Source organism: Rattus norvegicus, chromosome 1 (assembly GCF_036323735.1).
Source record: "Rattus norvegicus strain BN/NHsdMcwi chromosome 1, GRCr8, whole genome shotgun sequence".
NCBI classification, from domain to species: Eukaryota; Metazoa; Chordata; class Mammalia; order Rodentia; family Muridae; genus Rattus; species Rattus norvegicus.
The window spans coordinates 169,489,071-169,509,334 of NC_086019.1; the positions used below are offsets into that span (position 1 = coordinate 169,489,071).

Below are 20,264 nucleotides of genomic sequence, written 5' to 3' on the forward strand. Positions count from 1 at the left end.
GAGGTAGAAATGAAAGGATCAGAAATTCAAAGTCATTCTCTGCTCCATGGTGACTTCAAGGCCAGAATGGGCTACAAGAAACTCTATCTCCTAATACAATTTAGAAATAGCATTATCTACAAATTTGAGATTACATTTTTATGTGTTTAAATTATACTCTTAGTTATTGGTTATGTTCCTGGTAAGAATACATACATATAATTTTTCAAAAATGTCACTATTTGTAAGAATGACAAATCAGAAAAAATTTGGGATACTAGACAGTTACTAGTGTACAAATGCTGTTCTGTTTCTCTCCCTTTTGGATATTGTTGGAGGGTTTTTTAGGTTTTTTTTTTTTTTCAATCTATGAAGCTATGTCTCACATTGATAATTGTTTTGGTCAATTACATGCATAGGAGCACAAAGGATTCCTTTCCATTTTGGCAATAAGATGATTTTGTTTTTGTTCCCTTTTCTTGTCTCAGTGACTCTAAGAGAATATGTTGATAGTGTTTCCATTAGTTGATCCCTGAGTGTGATCAGATTCCCTCTCAATCTACATTGATAGGGGAAAAATCTCATTGGAGGTGATATTGCTTAGTAGGTAAAGGTACCTGACTCTAAGGCTGACAAGCTGGGTGGAAACCCTTGGAACCACAAAATAAACAGACCCCATCAAATGTTCTCTGACTTCCACACACATATACCATGGCATACATGTACCACCACTTCCTTCAAATAAAAAAATAAAACTGTAAAATTCTTGAAATTACCACATTGGCTTAAATCATTAATATTTTGGGCTTTTATTTCTTGTAAGAAGTGGAGTGGACCTAGGCACTCCAACTGATATATGTATGCTAATAGTTTAAGCAATCAATAAACTGCAGTTTATTCATAGTAATAAAAACAAAGAGTTGCACTTAGTAACATGGATGAATGGTAAGGGATGAGTGCAAACAACTGGACACATGGAAAGGCTAAATGTGGAAGCTTACATGGTAGACTATGTAGAAGACCAAGGAAATCACACTGAGTTAAGGTGGTGGGAATTTTGTGGATCAAGAGAAAAAAGTTGCTTGTGTTTGAGAAGTTAGGATGTGTGTGGGGAGGAGGCCTTAGGTGAGAACAGCCTTCTGCTGCTTAATCTGTGTGGTTTCCACAGTTAAATATTTTTCTTTATCAGTGCTTTGTTCCCTTCAATTAAAAGTACTTTCAAGAGATTACTAGTGCCCCACCACAAAACAGCAATACACTTTTTACTGAGGTGAAACCTAGTCCAGGCGTCCCTATTCATGGGGACTCTAGTTTTGGTGATGGTCTAGATTTAGTCATCGCTGCTAAATGCATCACATTGGGCAATGTGGTAATAACACAAGGGAACTGTGTTAGATTGGAGTTTGGAAGCAGTAGTTTCACTATTAACCAACTGTCTATACGATCAGTTGGCACACAACTCTATGGGGATATAGGCATATAGTACAGTTGGTTTTGCCAGAAAGAAAATGAACGTGAAGAACACTGTTAATTCACCACCATAGCACATACCCAAACCTCCATGTAGTGTGCCAAAGATATTTATGAGGCTAGGGACATACATAAATGCAATGAAGGGAACATGGGGAAGTGCTTCAGAACCATATGGACGGGTACTTCTCAACAGCACAAAGGAAGAACTGTTACTGCTGCTAGCCTGTGCTCCCAGTTGGCAGGATAAATGTGCATGGCTTTCCCTCGGGCTCCTTGAAAGATAACCAGCCCTGAGGGTATGTTGGGACCTTCCTTGGAGGGCTTCTTGCTAGGTAAGGCTCTTCAGCACTAGGTGGCAGTAGATACCCTGTGTTCTGCTTATAGCTCTGGTAAAACACTGAGAAAGCCAACTCAGGGAGGAAAGGGTTCATTACATCTCACAGGTTGAGTCCATCATCAAGGAAAGCCAGGACAGGAGCAGGAGGCAGGTACTGAGAGGATGGAATGTGGCTTATCTTGTTCGCTTTCCCTGGTTTATTCAATTATTTTCCCTACATGGCCCAGACCCGCCTGCCTATGAGTGGCAATGCCACATAGACATGCCTACTGGCCCATGTGATGGAGGCATTTTCTCAGCTGAGATGGTCTCCTCCCAGGTGACAGAAACTAACCAGCATCTACCATTTGGGTTAAGAGCTACAAATGTGAGGGGCGGTTGTCTCATGTATCATAGCAATCTATAAAAGTCAGCTAATGCCCGTCACCATGGGAAGCTCCAGGACCTCAACAATACCCACAAAAGCCTACATTCAAAAGTTTGTCTTGGTTGAACATATCAATGACGCATTAATTGGCTAAGTTTAATTTTCTCCAATATTCCTTTCTCTATTCCAATACCCAAACAGAAGAGGTAAGGAAGGAGTAAGAGATCATATTCCCTGATCCACTGAACTGAAGAGAAGTTTGAGACCTAACAGCTACTGACAAGGTCCTGAAATGTGGGAGGTAACAGAGAGGGAAAATGTATTTAAAGGATCAATTTTCTAGATTGGATTCAGTTATCACAGAGAACATATTTGTACCAGAGTACTAACAAGAGAACAGATCCTTGAAGTGAAACCAAAAAGGAAGAAAAGGCTGTGGCAACTGGAGAGACTTCCAAGAAGCCTAAAAAGCAAGGTGTCTATGCTTAGTTAAGCCTGTATCTTGTGACTCAGAGAATCACAAAATCATAAAGCTCTGACTCTTAACACTCTTGAGCTCCTGAACCGAAAGCAAAGTCACCAACCTTCAAATCCCTTGTTATATTAGAAAAAAATTAAAATAAAATGTTTAAAACACTTAATGGGATCTTCTTTTAGTCACAAATAATTGATAAAAATATTTTTTGATTGTGAGCATTTCAATATTTCTTTTCTGATTGTGAGCATTTCATTTAAAAGTAGGATAATGGGGGCTGGAGAGATGGCTCAGCGGTTAAGGGCACTGACTGCTCTTCCAGAGGTCCTGAGTTCAAATCCCAGCAACCACATGGTGGCTCACAACCATCTGTAATGAGATCAGATGCCCTCTTGTGGTGTGTCTGAGGACAGCGACAGTGCACTCGCATACATAGAATAAATAAATAACTCTTTAAAAAAAAAAAGTAGGATAATGGGTTACAAAGATAGCTCAGTTGTTAAGAGTGAGTTCTTGTCTTGCAGAAGGTCCAAGTTTAGTTTTCACCACCCTTTATCAGGCAGCTCCCAAAAACTCTTATGTCTGTGGCCTTGGCCACTGCACTTGCACATGTATAACAAACAGGCCCCAGACATGGAATTTAAAAATAAATCTTTAAAGTAGGTTGATTAGAAAATGCAGAGTGGCATCTGCTAAGACAAACGTTGAAGTATCCCTAAAGGAAAGAGGGTTTTGTGGTAAGGTGGACAGGAAGACATGTCCAGGATGCATAATGATAATTGCTGTAACATGCTTACATTCGCTATTTAAGAGTTTTAATTCTGTTTCAGAGTCCAATTCTCTCCTAAATTAGCCAAACTTCTATATACTATGACTTCATCACTTTCAAAGCCTGTTCTTTGAGCCTGAGAGAAAGTGGAAAGAGCTGATCTACCTTTCACTTTCTTTGTCTGGTCTGAAAAGTCACCCAGACTATCCATTAGATACATGGGCTGCCTAACACACAGGCTTGAAAAATATAGTTTAACTGTTAAGTTCAGAAAGAGGGCACTGGGGGAATTTCTTCCCCAGAAAGAAATATTGTACAAAGTTGGAGGGGCATGTTTAGAAGTAAAGAGAGTTTGGAGTGCATTCCAAATAAATAGCGAGCTCAGGAGGATGGAGAAGAGGAAGTTAAGTTGCAGTTGGCCAGCAGAACAATGACTGGGTAAGATCACACAGAGCCTGGGAAGGAGTCTGTCTTTTGTTCTCCTCAAGCAATGAGAATCCATTGAAGGATTTTACGCAAAGAGGTGGCACAATCTGATTTACATTTCATAAAGATCACTTGGCAGTAAGGAAAATGAATTGCGTGGGGAGCAAAGGCAAGTAGATCCCCATAGCAGTTACTGTGGTAACCAAAGGTCCTGGAACCAGGTGGCTAGTTAGAAAACTCACCTGGGAAGGAGGATGACCTGGAAATGAAAGGCTCCAATTGCTAGTCTCTGTGAAAAGCTGCACAGGGCTTGTGCAATTACGTAACTGGTGAATGCTTGGAGCTGAGCTGCCTCTGCCAAGATCACACTGTTTCTTTTGGAACTGTGTTCTCTCTTAGGACTATGTTACAGGAACAAAATCAGCAGCACACGAATAATTGCATTAGAATACTCTGTTCCAAGAGCTCTGAAGGGATACTGAATGTGTACCAGATCTGGATTCATACCCATACCTAACTTCAGTCTTGTCTCCTACAGCTCTTAAAGAGGGCTATTCTTTCTCTGACATGGAGAAAGGTTGAAGCAAGTCTGTGAGGATTTTTGTTTAACTTTGTTTTATGAGTTTTGCCTGCATGAATGTCTGTGGACCACATGCATGCCTGCTATGCCCAGAAGTCCAAGTTGGCATGGGTACCCCAAGGACTAGATGGTTATGAGCCACCTTGTGGGTGATGGAAATTGAACCTGTGTCCTTTGTAAGAGCAGTCACTGCTCCTGATCAGACATATCTGTTCAGGCTCACTGATATTCTTAGTTAACTACAGTTATGTAATCAACTCAAGACACAAATAGTCTCGAGGAGAATGTCTAATTCTGAATAACAATAAAGAACTGACCCTGTGCTGGCTTGAAATCTTTCCCCTCCTAGCTTTGCCTCACCTAAGGAGCCTGCCTGCTTTGGGGAAATGGAGGAGAGCTCTCTGCTTTCTGGACCTTGTTTCTACCTCCTTGCTGATTATTCCACACACAAGTGCTAACAAGAAGAGGCAAAGGAACATAAGTCTGGTTTGACCGGCTGATTCTGTGACCAACAGGCCTAGAGGACATTCAAAAGGGAAAGCCCATTGGTCTCCGATGAATACTACAGGATTCTGGGTGGTCTCCTGAAACTGTTCCATCAGCCCAAATGGTTGATTCCTTGACGCTTGCTATAAAGTCTTGTTATCTCTTCAAAGTGGCTCTGCAGGACAGGACCCAAGCCTACCCTACACTTCACACAAGATGCACAGAAGACACTCAAATGCTATTCATGTGCTATTGTCCTGCATTCTGGAAACACAAGCCAGTGCTTAAGCAGCAGCACTGCACTGCCACACCATGCAAACAATCAGTGAGGTTTTCCTGGCCCTGTACTTTTCCAGGGTAGTAGAAGAACTTTAGGCTCATTATTCTTTAGTGGTACCAATAAATGTCTCATGCTTCCCAAATGGTCTTCCCAGTAGACCTTAGTTAGAACTATGATTAGAAACCTCTTTCCCCTTTCCTACAAACGGGCTCCATTCTAATAGACCAGTAGTAAGGGGAAGGAACAAGCTTCTGATATAACACTGAATCATGCTCCATCTCTCCTGTGTTAACACTACCAGCACTTCTATGGTATTTCCTTAGTTCAGGGTCTAACTTTACTCCCTAGCTGGCCTGGGACTATGCAGTTCATGCTGGCCTCAACCTCACAGAGCTCCACCTGCCTCTACCTCCTGAGTGATGGGATCAGAGGTGTGCGCCATCACACCCAGCTATCATTCATTCTCTTCTAGTCTCAAAGTGATCTTCATTTTCCTCTCCTTAAAATCCCAATCCTCTCTCCACTTTTACTCTCAATGAATAAAGTTTTGTGTCTTCCTCCAAGAATAAAACTCAAAGCCATCAGAAAAAACTCCTAGGATCCTACTCAGATCTAGAGAACCAGAAAATGCAAGAAGGCTCAGAATGCAGCATTTTAATGAACCTCATAGGTGATTCTAGACCCCCTAAAGTTTGAAAGCCACTGTCTTTCAGTTAATCCCTCCCATTACCCCTCACCCTTAGTACTCTTCTCCCTCCTTCAACCTGTACTGGCCATATATGCCTCCTGTCCTTTAAGCTGGGTATGCTGTGAGAGTTGATGGTGTGTGTGTATGCATATGCACGTGTAGGTGTAGAAGCTACAGGAAAACATCAAGTTCCCTGCTCTATCATTTTGTCTTATTGTTTGGAGACAAGTTCTTACTAGATCTGGGACTCACCATTGATTGTTCAGGTAAGTTGGCTGGCCTACAAGCCCAGTATTCTGTTTCTATCTGTCAAAATTCCAACCCTCTTCAGCTTTGGACACGCACTTTTATATGAATGCTAAGGCTTTGAACTCAGGTCTTCATGCTTGCATAGCAGTACTCTTGGCCACATTTAGAATGGCCACATCAGCACGCCCGTTTACTGCAGCTTCCAATACTCTGCATTCCACCACGTCTGTCTTGAGGCTCTCCTGCTGACACCCCTTTTCCAGCACTAGCTCACAGCACCCTTAGGATAAGCCCAGACCTGGCTTTTGCAACACTCCTATCCATTTTAGTTAACTGTTACTCCTTTACACCCCTCACCACACACACAAGTGAAAAGTCAACAAACCCTGGAAATAGAAAAAGAAATATGGCTTGAGAAGTCTGCAGTGAAACATACAAACCACTCACAACACAGTAGTTGTATGCTAAGAGACCGTTTGCAGTTTGAGAATATAGATGCTTCTGGGGAGGGCGTTTATGGATCTGCTAAGCTATCTGGGGAGATGACTAAACTTAGGTAGTGAAATGCATGTTCAGCAGCAATAGCACATGCAAACATTGCATAGTGTCGACTAAGGTTAGCCTCACAGTCCAGCCTCCAACATGCCTTCTTGCCTTTTTCAAAATCATTATTCCTTCAGGACTAGAGGCAGCTAACTAGATCAGAATCCTGAGACCTATTTCTTCCTAGAGGGAACTCCCAGGTCTTATTCTTAGGAATTAGTAAACAAGCCTATATACCTGGATTCAAGGTAGATACCTCCTGGATGAGCTCAGCATGTCAATCTAGTTCACCTTCCCTCAGCACTACTTCAAGAAGTTGTATATTTAGTACCTGTAGTTTTCCTAGGACATGGACATGGTCAAGGTAGGCACCATGGCCAGACTTTGCCAGTGAGCAGCCCCACAGTTTTGTTATTGAACAGAGATCCAGCTTCTTTATTACCCCCTTCCAAAGAAAGCTTCAAATGGACTAAGTCTCTAAATAGCAAATAAGCCTGTTTACATGCCTATATCAAACTTTCCCAATCTTTCTCCGTCACATCTAAATTACTTACTCTTCAACCTCTAAACCTGCTTAGAGGTGATCTTTAAAGAACAGTAAGATCAACGATATACAGTAGCCACAGATGGTTCATTCGCACCTTACTCTTCTCAACTCTAGCTCTCCTCAGTGAACCCACACAACATACTGTGAGACGTTTACACTGTTCAAATGAGAAATGGAATATTCAGAGAGTAAATGATTTCTTAAGCTGAATATGGTGGCTCATGCCTGTGATCCCAATAGTCAGGACGCTGAAGCAGGATTGCCATTTGTTTGAGGTCAGCCTGAACTAGTGTGAGATGATGTAAAAAATTAAATGATTTCCAGTTCCAAAAAACAAAGAAATTAAATAACTCCCAGCCCCAAGTGGCAAACTGGCATTGGGACCTGCCATGTGGCAAAAGCTTCCTGTCTGCAGTCTTGAAGCTGAAGGAGCAGAAACTATGGATGAGCAGAGGTGAACAACACAGATTAGAAGATAACACAGCAGAGAGTCCACATGCCTTCTGAGAGATAAAAAGAAATCCAGAGATCCATCAACTCTCAGCTGACTAGTTTCCACAATACCTGAAGTGACCTAAAACTTCCAGACACATCCATGCCCTCACAATAAACACCTCATTCTTGAACCTGCCCAAGAAATTTCATGCTTTCTGTAGCCACGAAAGCTCCATTAGAATAGAGCTGAGCTGGAGCCTTTACCACAGTGTTCTTGGCACAGAAAGAGGGTGGTACCAGATTCTGGCTCAGAGCCTGGGTAGATACAGTCTTCAGAGTTCTGAGATGGGAGTCTGATCTCTCCCTTTCAACGGTGTCCATTGGTCACCTGTGCTTGTAGAGACAGGGCTGAAGTTTAAGGCCTGAGAGTTGGGCTTTGGGTCCTACTCGAGGAGGTCCAGTCTTTTCAAAGTCAAACAAGAAGAAGTGGCTGTTGGTCAGGTCCTAGGAGCAGAGAATACTGATGAGCTACAAATCTTCACTCCAACCACACACCTCAGTGTTTCCCCTGTTCAGAGAGCATCTCACAGCTCCTCCCAGAGTTTTGTATTGAAAAAGCAAAATGCCAGTCTCTATGTTTACATCTTCCTTCCTGAACACCATTATCCGAAAAAAGGTAAGAACAAAGGCAGACTTCTTGGGGACCCTCACCTTGTAGATGACCTTAAAGCCAAGTTTGGTCACAGCCCCCAAAAAGGTCCGAATATCCTCAAAGCGGCTGCTGACTTCCGCTACTTTGAGAAGACCCCTGGGAAAAGGAGGAAGTCATGTGTAAAGGTGTAGACTCATGCATGCACAGCAAAATCATCTGTGTTCTAGGGACTCACCCTGGCTTTAGCACTCGATTCGCCTCCTCAAGGAAGTCCCTGATGTTGGTTCCCATTAGTGAAAGGCAAAACACAGCCACATCCACAGACTCATCCTCCAGAGGTACCTGATGAAGAAGAATGTTAATTGGAGTACACAGTGTTGGAAGAGGAAATCCAGCACCAAAATGCTTGAACTGGATAATCTGATGAGAAGACCAGGAAGAAGGGTAAGATCAGATACACAAAAGGGCTTACCTGGGCCATGTCACACACAGTGACCCTGGGGTCCAGAGCAGCCAAATCAAAACAGTGCACGGGGTTCCGAACACTTGAAGCTAGGCGGCAATCTCCACAGCCAAAGTCAGCTACCACTAAGGATGCAGGCCTAGGAGTGGAAGGGAGGGTCGGGTCACTTATTGGTCTGGTCAAAGTCTTGATCACCACCACCACCCCTCTCGTAGTCTATAGCCCGCCCCCCTATTACTTCTGACGGAGATCTTTGGCAATGCGGTCCACGGGGTGCAGTGGCCACTTCTTTACTTGTCTCTGAAAGCCACGGTGATAAAGGAGAAAAGCCTCAGGGTCTTCCTGGAATAGGCATTGGGCAGCACTGCTGGGCCCTGAGTACAGCTGTTCATTAAGGTAGCGAAATCGGGCCCCATCCAGGCGTTGTGTCATGCGTGCTCGCAGGGCTCCAGCTCTAGTCTCTTGACTGTCTGACTTTGGAGCAGGAGGCACCTCAGTCTCCTCTATGGAAGCCTTGAGAGGCACCTGGTCCTGTGTCTCAAGTGGCCGAAATTTGTTCTTGTGTCTCCGCTTATTTTTCTGCCGGTTCCGCCACTGCTTGCGGCTCAGGGTGTGTGAGGAGTTAGGTGATGCAGACTCACGGCTTGACTTGGGTGGGTCAAGTGTAGCAGTACTTGTCCTAGAATTGTGAACTGCAGAGAGGGAGATGAGAAGGCATTTGAGGCTTGATCCCCTAAATTCAGAGGCACAGGAAGTCATCCTGGCTACTCCCTTGTCCTTAAGACAGAGTCTATAGCCTCTTACCATCCAGCCCATGGTGTGTGTGTGTGCGTACAAGAGAAAGACAGTGCCATCTACACAGTCAGTTCATACCCCTCCCCCCATTCACATATACTGGTACCTGTTTGGTCAACACTGTTCAGGGACTGGGTTGGGTGTAAATAAGAATATTCCTGGCATTTCCTCTTTCCTTTTTCTTCTCCAGCAGAGATCCCGCCAAGAGGAGGAGCTTGTCTGTGGCATGTTCTTTCCACTTCTTTCCCCTCAGAGTCACTGATAAATGGTGCCTGTTTTTGACACTTCCCTTTTCTTTTCTTCCCTACTTCCTTTGAGACATTGGCAAGTGAGGACCTTTGGAAGTGTCTCTTCTTCCTTCCTACCTCCTCCTCTTCCTCAGAGTCACTGCCAGGTAGGCTGGGGCATTGCTGGGAGAGAGATGCTGCTTCCAGGGCTCGTAATGTAGCCAAGAGATGGCGGCGCTTACGGCCCTGGAGGCAAACAAGGGATAAGAGTGTGTATGTGAGAATGGATGAGGCCTGAAGGCTATGAAAAGAGATGGACTTCAGCTACTGGTGGTCCTTCCCATCCAAAATTAGCACATTTGTTGTGAAGTCAGCCAAGTCCAGAACTTTCAGGCTGCAATTCCAACCTCTGGGAGGCAGGAGGGCAGACAATGTTCCCGTTCTACTTTTCTAAATGGGTAAAGGATTGCCAGTTGATTTCCTTAGAGGAATGTGCTAAGCACCCAAGCAACGGGACCAAGGTAAGACTGTGGCTATCTTTGCCTCTCACTGACAGCATTCTAGGGGCAGCAGAGGTTTTTTTTTTTTTTTTTTTTTTTGTTTGTTTGTTTGTTTTGAAACAGGACGGACAGTGTCACACATGTCTGTCTATTAAAGATATTCCTAACTGCAGTAGAAGGAACAGCCTGTTAGGAAGAAGCTGCACACAGACAAGCAGAAATGGACCACAGAAATGAATAGTACATCCTAGGCTGACTGAAGGTCAGGAACAGCTTAAGGGGATATAGAATTCCTCACATCTGATGAGACTCAAAGGAAAAGGCCTGTTTTCCGTGAAGTTGATTTGGGGTTCAAGTCCTACTGCTGGTCCTCAGCCAGACCCTTACCTTGGAGGTTCTAGATTCCCTGAGCCTCCTTTGAATAGTGATTCTGATACTTTCCCTGTCACCTGCCTTGATTCTGTCTAATATACACTGCAACTAAAAACCCTTTCAAGGTTTCGGATTCAGCTATGTAGTAAATGCTTGTCTACCATGCTGAAGCCCTGGAATCGAACCTCAGTATATAAAGTAATGCCAGGTGAGAGAAAACTTGGAGAAACCACTCCACTGCTAAAACTCCACTGATTTCTACCCTTAGTGTACAGAAAACTTACTAACTTTTCAAGCTCTGCGCTCCAAGCTCCTAATCCCGCATTCCTATTAGGACACACTGTGATACGGTGAGTTACTGCCCGGGAGCTTCTCAACATTTTTCTAAATCTCAGGTACGCTCTTCTCCACACCAACTTCTCACCAATTATGTTTTAAGGTCAGTTTTTTGGAGAGTTTCCGGATCTTCAGATCATGACTAACTCTCTCACCATCCTGATAAACGACAGCATTTCAGGCTCTCCCTCTACCCAACACGACCCCGGGAGGATCGACTTTGCCTCCTTAAAACTCTTCAAATAGCCCGGTGCAGGGCCGCTCACCTTGACTGGCGGGGCAGTCGCCGCCTGAACCTGTGTTGTCACGGGCCGGAGGCCAACGATGGCTGGGGCCGCCTCGACCCATTCGGGCTCCTCAAACATACCGGTGGCCGGCAGGGTTGGAGGAGTCTACGCTCTGGCCCACGTGTAGCGCGCGTCCGAGAATCCTAGGACTGGAGCCAGACCAAACTCGGCCGGAAGCCACCGAGAGAAATTCTGTGGTGGCTAGAGCGGCCCGCGCGGAGCAGAGCACCATCGAGTGTAACCGCTCCTGAGCTAGAGAGGCAGTAGGAGGTCGGAAGGGAGGGACCGCGGCCCGCGCTGGCTGGAGAGGGCCGGGCCGGGCCGGGCCGGGGCGGGGCCGGGCGGCGGGCGCGGCCGGACGGGAGTTCCCCGGAGAAGCCGCCTGCGACCCGAGTCCCGGTGAGTGCGGGTAGTTCCGCGCCCTGTTCCATGCTGGTCTTGCAAACCTGTCTCTGCGATCTCTACAGTAGCTCTGAGCCGGGGCCGCCGGGCAAGGACCCCTTTCCCCTCCCCCGGGTGTTTGCAGCTTTGGGCCCCTCCCCTCCCCCCAAGCCGTGTTCTAGGGCCGTGACTCGGAGCCCGCTGACGCCAACTCAGGAAACTAGCAAAGTCTACCCTATACCTCCAGATCCCCCTGCTCCTCGAGCCCAGGGGTCGTCCGCTGCCCGAAGCCCTTCACAGACAACCACTGTCCCTTTCGCGACGCTCCCCATCCCAGCACTGACACCTCTGTCCTGAGGGAACAGAGATAGAGTCATTCTCTTGTCTCTGTTCTCCCGCAGTTCCCCGAGACTTCCCCAGTCCCGGGGTCTCTGTGCCGGGACGCTGCTATGGACGACATTTTCACTCAGTGCCGGGAGGGCAACGCGGTGGCGGTGCGCTTGTGGCTGGACAACACAGAGAACGACCTAAATCAGGGGTGAGCTGAAGCATTGGCGAGTGAGAGGACTGCTAGAAGTCCGCTCTCCGCTACTTGGGGTGCTCATGTCGGGCGGAGACAGCTAACTTTGTTATCCAGTGTGATGAGGAGTATTAGAAAGCAAAGTCTGTTGATGGAGGAGGGTTTACAGAGAGGAAGCTGTGTCTGGGTTTTTTGTTTTTACTAAGTTTCACAATCGGTTCCCGAGGACTTTGCAGCCTCTGTGAACTCATGTCAAAGGCAGACCAGAGTGCCAGAAAATTGGAATTACATGTGGTTGGAGGATGAGTTTCTGCGCCCTAGAGCATTGGATAGAAGTGGAAAAGGACATTAGAGATCTAAAGTTCTGAAGCTGTGTAGTGATGAGACTACCCATTTGTCAGGTGTCACCGTGGATGCAATTGCCTTAAAGTGATGTTTTGGATACAAGAATTGAGACAGGGTTAGTGGTGAGAGCCCTAAAGTCATAAGAATGAAGTAGTTGAGTTGGTATGGGAAGTGAAGGAGGAAGTCAAAGATGACCTGGGGTTTAGGTTTGGGAACTTGGACACTTGGCAGTTGCCGATGCTCCATTTTGGACTGACTACAGTTTGGTGACACTACAATAACTTGGAAATGCTTGACAGGTTGTTGTTCGTGCAGATTTTAAGTTCGAGAGAGGTCTGATTGGGATACCAAGATACCATAAATTAGCGTTTAAATGATACCTGAAGATTCTATAAGGTGAAAAATAGTACCTCAGAAGAGGAGTAAAATAAAGGCAGAGGTCGAGAAGGCTGGCTGACTGACAGGGAACAACCATCTGAAGGAGAAATAAGAAATGGACTAAGATTAGAGAATGGATGTTTTAATGGAAGAAGAGTGGTTAATTATAGGCCACTGAGAAGTTAAAGAACATAAGTGAGCATTTTAAGTCTTCATTTAGTTTCCATTTAGGATGTATTTGGTCTTTGAATGGTATTGCAGAAAGTAACAGGAAACTGCATTACACTGGGTTCCTTCAAATAAGAACTCCTTGAGGGATTGGGAATGTAGCTCAGTGGTAGAGCATTTACATAGCAAGTGCAAGGCCTTGGGTTTGGTCCTCAGCTCCGGGGGCGGGGGGGGGGGGGGGAATCCTTGCATAAGACCTCATCTATTCCCTATAGATGGCAGGCTTCTGTCAGGGAAAAAAGTGAATGGAAAGTGAGGAAACAGATAATGTGAACACTTTCTACAATGCTGGCTGATATAAGAAAGCAAGAAATGCAGTGTTGGAAGAGTTTAGTAGGTAGTTTTGGTTTGCTTTTGGAGACAGCCTGTCATGTAGTTCAGAATGGCCTCCAGCTCTCCTTCCTCCTGCGTCAGTCAGCCTTCTGAGTGCTGGGATTTCCATTTGTTGCAACTGTATTTGACTATAAGAGGATTGTTTTAGGTTGGAAAGGATCATCTGTCATCCTAGGCCAGGTTTCACCAGCTTCCATTAGGGTGAATACTGTTTCTCTGTTATATTCAAAGTTACTTGTTTCATTTTTTTTTACATTAACTTGTGCGCTCTGTAAACACTAAGCTGTCTGTCCTATTTTGTTGGTAAGAAAATAGAAGTTTAGGCTGTTGTCCAGTGGGAGTGGCATCTGGAAGAATCCTTGTTGTCAAAAGGTGAAGGGTATCATTAGGGAAACCAGAAAGCTTTGGTGGCTTGAAGGGAAAGGGCAGTGCTGGAGGTGGTTAACTCCCTGCAGGCATTCTTCAGATAGAAATCCAGGCCCTCAGGTGACAGTGGGCAAAACATTTGCATTTGTTCTCAAGCTTAAGCTTCCTCTGAGGCCACAGACTTCTGGAAGTTGTTTGGTCAGAATACATGAAGTCTGGGAGAGAAGACTGATAGGATAGCAATGGATATACTCACATCCTCAGAAAGCTTTTGCCGAGTTTGTATTAACTGATGAGGGCAGACTAGAGGGACAATTTTTTTTTTTTTTTTTTGGATCTTTTTTTCGGAGCTGGGCAATTATTTAAAGCTACATATCTCCTTCAACTGTTGGGGGATTCTGGGTGACCAAGCCAGGATCAACTCAAGGCCCCTCCTCCAGCCCCCTCACAGGAAGTGACCACAGCACTAAAGCATCTGGAGGCTGCAGGCCTAGACCACAGACCGCCCCCTGTTCCGCCCCTCAGATCTGCATCCCAGGGCTGGAGGGAATTTCCTTTTATGGCTCCAGGCTGTCAGTTTGACCCAGCCCATACAGTTGTTTTGTTTGTACACTTCTCTTTATAAAATATATGTCCTTAGGGGATGAAAATAAAACTCAGATATATTTTTTATTCAAAAGCTTCAATTTATATTTTCCTCTGTGAATTTTGGTTGGTAAGTAGGAACATCCGGGTTTGTGTGGTTATCTGCCTCTTCAGTAATCAAAAGCATGTTTGTTGTTGTACCCCTTCAAAATATTTTAATTCCATTCCATTTTTAGATGTCAGCTTCAATAACAGAGCCAAAAGTAAGCCTGTTTCCTCTCCTAAGTTGTATAGCCTGTCTTCTCCAGTATGCCTTTGTAACTTTACAGCAAGGAGATGCACAAAAGCAGTCAAAGGATGATAGGTGTTACTAAAGATGCATGAGCTGGAGATGAAGCCTAGTGGTATAGCATGTGCCAAGCATACGAGGTCCTGGGTGTGCTTCCTAGCACTGTCAGATGGGAAGACAAGAAGGTAGGGAACCCAGAGGACCCCAGAAGAGTACTGTCTACCTAATGAAATAGAACTGCTAGGAAAGGAGTTGTGGTTAAAGTGATAAACCTTAGAGCTGTTGGGACATCTAGGTGATTGTTGGGTGTAAAGCTCAAGGGAAAATCTGAACTGAACTTTAGGAATTGCCAACACAAGTAGAAATTAAGTCTTAAAGAGGCAAGCCTTCTTAGTGGCTACAGAATTTCTTTTCCCCGATGAATCAAAGCTTTGTCCTTCCCAACACCAGCTTAGTGTCTATGTCCTTTTCTCAAAGGGATGATCATGGCTTCTCCCCTTTGCACTGGGCCTGCCGAGAAGGCCGATCTGCAGTGGTTGAAATGCTGATCATGCGGGGAGCACGGATCAATGTGATGAATCGTGGGGATGATACCCCCCTGCACTTGGCAGCTAGTCACGGACACCGTGACATTGTACAGAAGGTACATGCAAATCCTTTACCATCCACATCTCACACACAATATGAAGCCAGTAACAGGCACTGTCATGTGGAGAATGTGTGCTATTCTTTCTTTCTTCGTGCCTGGACACAAGTATCTCACAGGAACTGACTGCCCTTTTCTTTTCTTGGCCATGGGACGCAGCTGTTGCAATACAAGGCTGACATCAATGCAGTGAATGAACATGGGAATGTGCCCCTTCACTATGCATGTTTCTGGGGCCAAGACCAGGTGGCAGAGGTAAGTACTCAGACCCCAGGTCCTATGGTGAGTGGGAAGCAAACTGGGCATGGAACCATCAGTGCACCTGTCAGTCCCACTGTGGGACAGTTACAGAACTGTCGTTGCGTCCATGTGTTCATGCTTGTTTGTGACTGGCCTGACAATTTTCTTTTCAGGACCTAGTAGCTAACGGGGCTCTTGTGAGCATCTGTAACAAGTATGGAGAGATGCCTGTGGACAAAGCCAAGGCACCCCTTCGAGAGCTTCTCCGAGGTTCATTATCTACTCCTAGCTTGTCTCTTGTCCCACCTTGCATCTTCTCTCTCCATAGCACAATTAAAGCCAAGACCATTCTTTTTCTCTAGAACGGGCAGAGAAGATGGGCCAGAATCTTAATCGTATTCCATACAAGGACACATTCTGGAAGGGGACCACTCGCACAAGGCCCCGTGAGTCACTACTGTGGGGGGAAGGGCTGCAACACAAGATTCCTGGGTTATTGGTGTCATATTAAGGTGAAGCTGGGTACCTGACCTGCTCATATTCTCAGGAAATGGGACCCTGAACAAACACTCTGGTATTGACTTCAAACAGCTCAACTTTCTGGCAAAGCTCAACGAGAATCATTCTGGAGAGGTGATCCCTGCCCATTTTGTTTCTCCCTCCCTAACACTCACAATCTGCCCACTCTGTATTACTAATTAAGGTTTTCTTCAAGTTAGGAGAAAATAAATGGTACAGCCCGAGCTAATGTCTTCTAACCTCTACCTATCCTTCAGCTATGGAAAGGCCGCTGGCAGGGCAATGACATTGTTGTGAAGGTGCTGAAGGTTCGAGACTGGAGTACAAGGAAAAGCAGGGACTTCAATGAGGAATGTCCCCGGCTCAGGTGAGACACCTGAATTGGAAGCTGTTTCTAAGGAACCCCAAATAGTACTGAAAAGTGAAATTCTGTTGGGTCTCACCACTCTCTTCCTCTCCCAGGATTTTCTCTCATCCTAACGTGCTTCCGGTACTAGGTGCTTGCCAGGCTCCCCCAGCTCCCCACCCAACCCTCATCACACACTGGATGCCATATGGATCTCTCTACAATGTTCTACATGAAGGCACCAGTAAGGATGTTGGTCTTGTTGGGAATAGAATAGGGGTGGGGGACTCTAAACTAATGATTCTTGCTTCCTGTTAGATTTCGTTGTGGACCAGAGCCAAGCTGTAAAGTTTGCTTTGGACATGGCAAGAGGCATGGCTTTTCTTCATACACTAGAGCCTCTCATACCTCGGCACGCACTCAATAGCCGTAGTGTAATGGTGAGACCACAAGTTCACTTCTGGTCCCCAAAGCCCTTTGCTGGCCTACAATAGGTTCCACCTTTTTGACCTTAACTTCTCTTCCTCAGATCGATGAAGATATGACTGCCCGAATCAGCATGGCTGATGTAAAGTTTTCTTTCCAGTGCCCTGGGCGCATGTATGCACCTGCCTGGGTGGCCCCTGAAGGTAGGTAAAGGCATCATGTTGGGAAATGAAGAATTAGCTCAGTAACAGTAGAAGAGGCAGAGACTAAAAAGGCTATGCAACTGGAATAGTTAATAAGCCTTATCCCTTCCAGCCCTGCAAAAGAAGCCTGAAGATACAAACAGACGCTCAGCAGACATGTGGAGTTTTGCCGTGCTTCTGTGGGAACTGGTGACACGAGAGGTGCCCTTTGCTGACCTTTCTAATATGGAGATTGGAATGAAGGTGAGCACAGAACTGCAGATACTTGTGTGGGGATAGTGGTGCTGACATCACTGTGGTAAGCCCTTCCTGCAGTGTATACAGATCTATAGTAATCCTACCATTCAAGGGTCAAAGGCTTTTGCCCATATGATGAACTCAAATTCAGAAGCTCACCTTGTTCTGTATAATTTGCAGGTGGCACTGGAAGGCCTTCGGCCTACTATCCCACCAGGTATTTCCCCCCACGTGTGTAAGCTCATGAAGATTTGCATGAATGAAGACCCTGCAAAGCGACCCAAGTTTGACATGATTGTACCTATCTTGGAGAAGATGCAGGACAAGTAGGACTTGAAGGTCCCTGCCCAAACTTCAGAAGTATCAGCATATGGCTGGGGGAATGCACTTCCCCGAAGCTGAAGATCTCTGGTTGCCTCCCCTGTCTCTAATCATGGTACTACCCCAGTTATGGGGCTTGTTCCCTGCTCCCATCCCTACCACTGTAGCCCCAGAGAGGGCTGGGCTCAGAGCTTTGTCACTTGCCACTTGATGTCTCCCAACATGGGAGGGATCAGCCCCGCCTGTCACAATAAAGTTTATTATGAAAACAGGCTCATGTGGGGACAGAGGGGAAGACAAATACATCTGGGTTGGGTGGCTCAGGTGAAGTAGTGCGGCTTCTTCACATTGATGCCATACTCGCTGAGGGCAGGGGTCAAGTCCTCCATGGTTAGGGTGTACTTGCGATCCTGGGGGAAAGAGGGAAGACCACCAGCTGAGCACAGCAAGTCCAGATTCCAGTCCTTTGTGGGTAACCCTGAGTAGGCCCAATACCTCCCCTAGGATGCTGCTTCCCCAAAAGGCTTTCAGGATAAGTTAAGTCTGTACTGCTGTGGAAGGCGAACCTCTCACACCTTGCTCTTGCTCCGGGAGCTGCCAGAGGCTGTACCCTTCATTTTGCAGTGCTGTAGGGCATCATTGGCAATATCTGAGATGAATTTCTGGGCAGCTAGTGAGATGAGCCGAATTCTAGAGAGGAAGGGGGTGGTGGTAATGAGATATTTAACAAACTCCACCCAGCACTCAACAGTCTAACCTCTGAGTTTACTCACATGCGTGGGTCTGAAGCTTCAAAGCCAGCACGGTTCAGGTAGTAACCAGTCACTGCATCCGGGATCTGAAAAATCAAATAGCCGTCATTATTAGCTCTGCCTACTGATGCGCTGGGTGGGGAGGAAGAATAAAGAGACAGCTTCCTAGTAGAGGACGCTTGAAAGCATGAAGGTGCGGTTGAAAGGCACGACAGCGAGGCAGGTGGCCTTGTACAGGCGGGAAGCCCACCGTAGGTGTATAATCCTCCAACTGCATCAAGAAGTCCACTAGTGGTGTGCTGGACACTACGGGCTTCACTTCTCCGTTGGCCGCGCTCGGTAGGGCGTAAACCCCGTTAGACATTGCCCCCTCAGGGGGAGCCGCGCCGCCTGCTGCCACCGAAGCTGAAGGAGAATCAACAACACAGGTGAGAAGCGCAGGGTCCCCCCAACCCCCGCTGCGGCACCCAGTCGGAGATTCCCCCCTCCCTCACCCGGCCCGGAGCTCACCCGGTCCGCGCCGCTCCGCGGGCTCCCCTGCCCGTGCCGCCACGGGGCCCGTGCCTGCAGTGGCGACTCCAGCTCCAGGGCCCCCTGCTGTCCCCGCGGGGCTGGCTTTGCTCTCCGCGGCCGTGCTAGTGGGCAGCGCAGCGGGAGCGGACACCGGGGGCGCCGGACCCGCGACCGAGGCGGCACAGGCTGGCGCCGCCTCGGGGTCCGCGCCGGAGCCGCTGCAGCTCATGGGGCTGGTGGGAAAGGCGGCAACCAGAGCTACTTCCGCTTCCGCTCGCCCAGGCGCACGTTGCGTGACGTCACAGTTCCCGCCCCACCGCTTTAGTCCGCCGCGGGCGACCTTAGGTTGGCTGTTGGCAGATTAGGTGTAGACTGGCAGAGGTAAACTGTGAAAGACCTAGCCTCCACCCTGCGGCTCAACCCTGCCCAGATGGGACCGCGAAGAATCCAGGACTGCACACTTCATTTCATCTGGGTGCGCAGATTTGACTTGGGGACTCATATGTCAGATACTTCATTACCAGTCTCCTTAACAGTCTTCATTCTTTGTCGCTCCCTTTCACTGTCTTTAAGGATTTTAGTGGATTTGGTGTGTGTCCCTCCCACCCACAACGGTCCTAGAAGCGTGCTGCTGTAAATGTAGAGATAGGTGTTTCACCCCGAAGAAATAACATGCCAAAGTCACATGTGAAGCACATTAGCAATTCAACAGTCATTTATTTAATTTCTATTTGCCAACTACAGGGTTGGGACCTAGGAATACAAAGTTAAGAATCAGATTCTAGTTCACTAGCACCAAGCTCTGGAAAAGGAAGGCAGACAATTTTAATACTGTATGGTTGTTTCCCAGATACACGTAGGTGGAGTGCAAGGAAGTAGGGAACTAACATCAGCTGCTTAATTCCAAGTGTCAGACATTAGCAATGTTTATTTCCCAATTTTGAAGGCAGGTTTCAATGTCCCTGACTTTTACCCAGTAATCTTTGAAGGGTTTGCACAAATAAATATACTGTTTGGTTTAGAAGATGACTTACCCATGGTCAAGGATGCTGAGGGGCTTTGGAAGGCTCTCCCCTACCCAAGTACTTCCTGCAGTTTAGAGGAAAAAGGACATGGGCTCAAAGATAATGCAGTAGTGTGTGTGTGTGTGTGTGTGTGTGTGTGTGTGTGTGCGTGCGCGCGCGCGCGCGCGCGCGTGCACGCACGTTTGTGTATTTTCGAGACATGGTCTCACGTAGGCCTGGCATGCCTGGAACTCTTTGTATAGACCAGGATGGACTCAGAGAGGCTTGCCTGGTCTCTGCCTCCTAAGTGCTGGGATTAAAGGTGAGCATCACCACGCTAGCTGATAAAGACATATCTGGAGAAGT

General features: G+C 46.5%; 3 protein-coding genes across 7 annotated transcripts; 1 reads left to right on the top strand and 2 right to left on the bottom strand.

The window, feature by feature from the left end:
* Nucleotides 1-758: 758 nt before the first annotated feature.
* Nucleotides 759-11,481, bottom strand: Rrp8 (ribosomal RNA processing 8). 3 transcript variants are annotated; one of them, NM_001008346.1, is made up of 7 exons: nucleotides 11,246-11,403; nucleotides 9,651-10,017; nucleotides 8,988-9,441; nucleotides 8,759-8,888; nucleotides 8,522-8,628; nucleotides 8,346-8,442; nucleotides 7,380-8,138 (listed from the first exon to the last, which is right to left on the bottom strand). In NM_001008346.1, the coding sequence occupies exons 1-7, from the start codon at nucleotides 11,342-11,344 to the stop codon at nucleotides 8,019-8,021; spliced, it is 1,374 nt and encodes a 457-aa protein (NP_001008347.1). In that variant the 5' UTR covers nucleotides 11,345-11,403; the 3' UTR covers nucleotides 7,380-8,018. The 3 variants fall into 3 exon arrangements, with proteins under 3 accessions (XP_038934098.1, NP_001008347.1, XP_063119064.1); XM_039078170.2 differs by lacking the exon at nucleotides 9,651-10,017 and having other exon boundaries at nucleotides 759-8,138; nucleotides 11,246-11,472; XM_063262994.1 differs by lacking the exon at nucleotides 7,380-8,138 and having other exon boundaries at nucleotides 8,145-8,442; nucleotides 11,246-11,481.
* Nucleotides 11,482-11,645: 164 nt separating this feature from the next.
* Ilk (integrin-linked kinase) lies at nucleotides 11,646-17,902 on the top strand. Of its 2 annotated transcripts, none has more exons than XM_039085303.2 (13): nucleotides 11,646-11,756; nucleotides 12,049-12,185; nucleotides 15,169-15,334; nucleotides 15,497-15,592; nucleotides 15,751-15,847; nucleotides 15,940-16,023; nucleotides 16,125-16,210; nucleotides 16,354-16,463; nucleotides 16,559-16,686; nucleotides 16,761-16,882; nucleotides 16,972-17,071; nucleotides 17,184-17,314; nucleotides 17,489-17,898. In XM_039085303.2, the coding sequence occupies exons 2-13, from the start codon at nucleotides 12,097-12,099 to the stop codon at nucleotides 17,636-17,638; spliced, it is 1,359 nt and encodes a 452-aa protein (XP_038941231.1). In that variant the 5' UTR covers nucleotides 11,646-11,756; nucleotides 12,049-12,096; the 3' UTR covers nucleotides 17,639-17,898. The 2 variants fall into 2 exon arrangements, with proteins under 2 accessions (XP_038941231.1, NP_596900.1); NM_133409.2 differs by having other exon boundaries at nucleotides 11,651-11,665; nucleotides 17,489-17,902.
* On the bottom strand, nucleotides 17,870-19,164 carry Taf10 (TATA-box binding protein associated factor 10). 2 transcript variants are annotated; one of them, XM_039106805.2, is made up of 5 exons: nucleotides 18,892-19,164; nucleotides 18,632-18,786; nucleotides 18,403-18,467; nucleotides 18,196-18,319; nucleotides 17,870-18,039 (listed from the first exon to the last, which is right to left on the bottom strand). In XM_039106805.2, exons 1-4 carry the CDS (start codon nucleotides 19,121-19,123, stop codon nucleotides 18,199-18,201), a joined length of 573 nt encoding a protein of 190 aa, XP_038962733.1. In that variant the 5' UTR covers nucleotides 19,124-19,164; the 3' UTR covers nucleotides 17,870-18,039; nucleotides 18,196-18,198. The 2 variants fall into 2 exon arrangements, with proteins under 2 accessions (XP_038962733.1, NP_001128207.1); NM_001134735.1 differs by having other exon boundaries at nucleotides 18,205-18,319; nucleotides 18,892-19,138.
* Nucleotides 19,165-20,264: the final 1,100 nt, after the last annotated feature.

What these genes read in the sequence shown, in the direction of transcription:
- Taf10 (NM_001134735.1), bottom strand. Translation starts at nt 19,123, where the DNA reads ATGAGCTGCAGCGGCTCCGGCGCGGACCCCGAGGCGGCGCCAGCCTGT. An exon ending in GAAGCTTCAGACCCACGCAT is followed by an intron (nt 18,320 to 18,402) that starts GTGAGTAAACTC and finishes CTTCCTCTCTAG; the next exon opens with AATTCGGCTCATCTCACTAG. An exon ending in GCTCCCGGAGCAAGAGCAAG is followed by an intron (nt 18,040 to 18,204) that starts GTGTGAGAGGTT and finishes TCTTTCCCCCAG; the next exon opens with GATCGCAAGTACACCCTAAC.
- Rrp8 (XM_063262994.1), bottom strand. Translation starts at nt 11,344, where the DNA reads ATGTTTGAGGAGCCCGAATGGGTCGAGGCGGCCCCAGCCATCGTTGGC. An exon ending in GAACAGTGTTGACCAAACAG is followed by an intron (nt 9,442 to 9,650) that starts GTACCAGTATAT and finishes CCCTCTCTGCAG; the next exon opens with TTCACAATTCTAGGACAAGT. An exon ending in GCCAAAGATCTCCGTCAGAA is followed by an intron (nt 8,889 to 8,987) that starts GTAATAGGGGGG and finishes TTCCACTCCTAG; the next exon opens with GCCTGCATCCTTAGTGGTAG.
- Ilk (XM_039085303.2), top strand. Translation starts at nt 12,097, where the DNA reads ATGGACGACATTTTCACTCAGTGCCGGGAGGGCAACGCGGTGGCGGTG. An exon ending in GACCACTCGCACAAGGCCCC is followed by an intron (nt 16,024 to 16,124) that starts GTGAGTCACTAC and finishes TCATATTCTCAG; the next exon opens with GAAATGGGACCCTGAACAAA. An exon ending in TGCCTGGGTGGCCCCTGAAG is followed by an intron (nt 17,072 to 17,183) that starts GTAGGTAAAGGC and finishes TATCCCTTCCAG; the next exon opens with CCCTGCAAAAGAAGCCTGAA.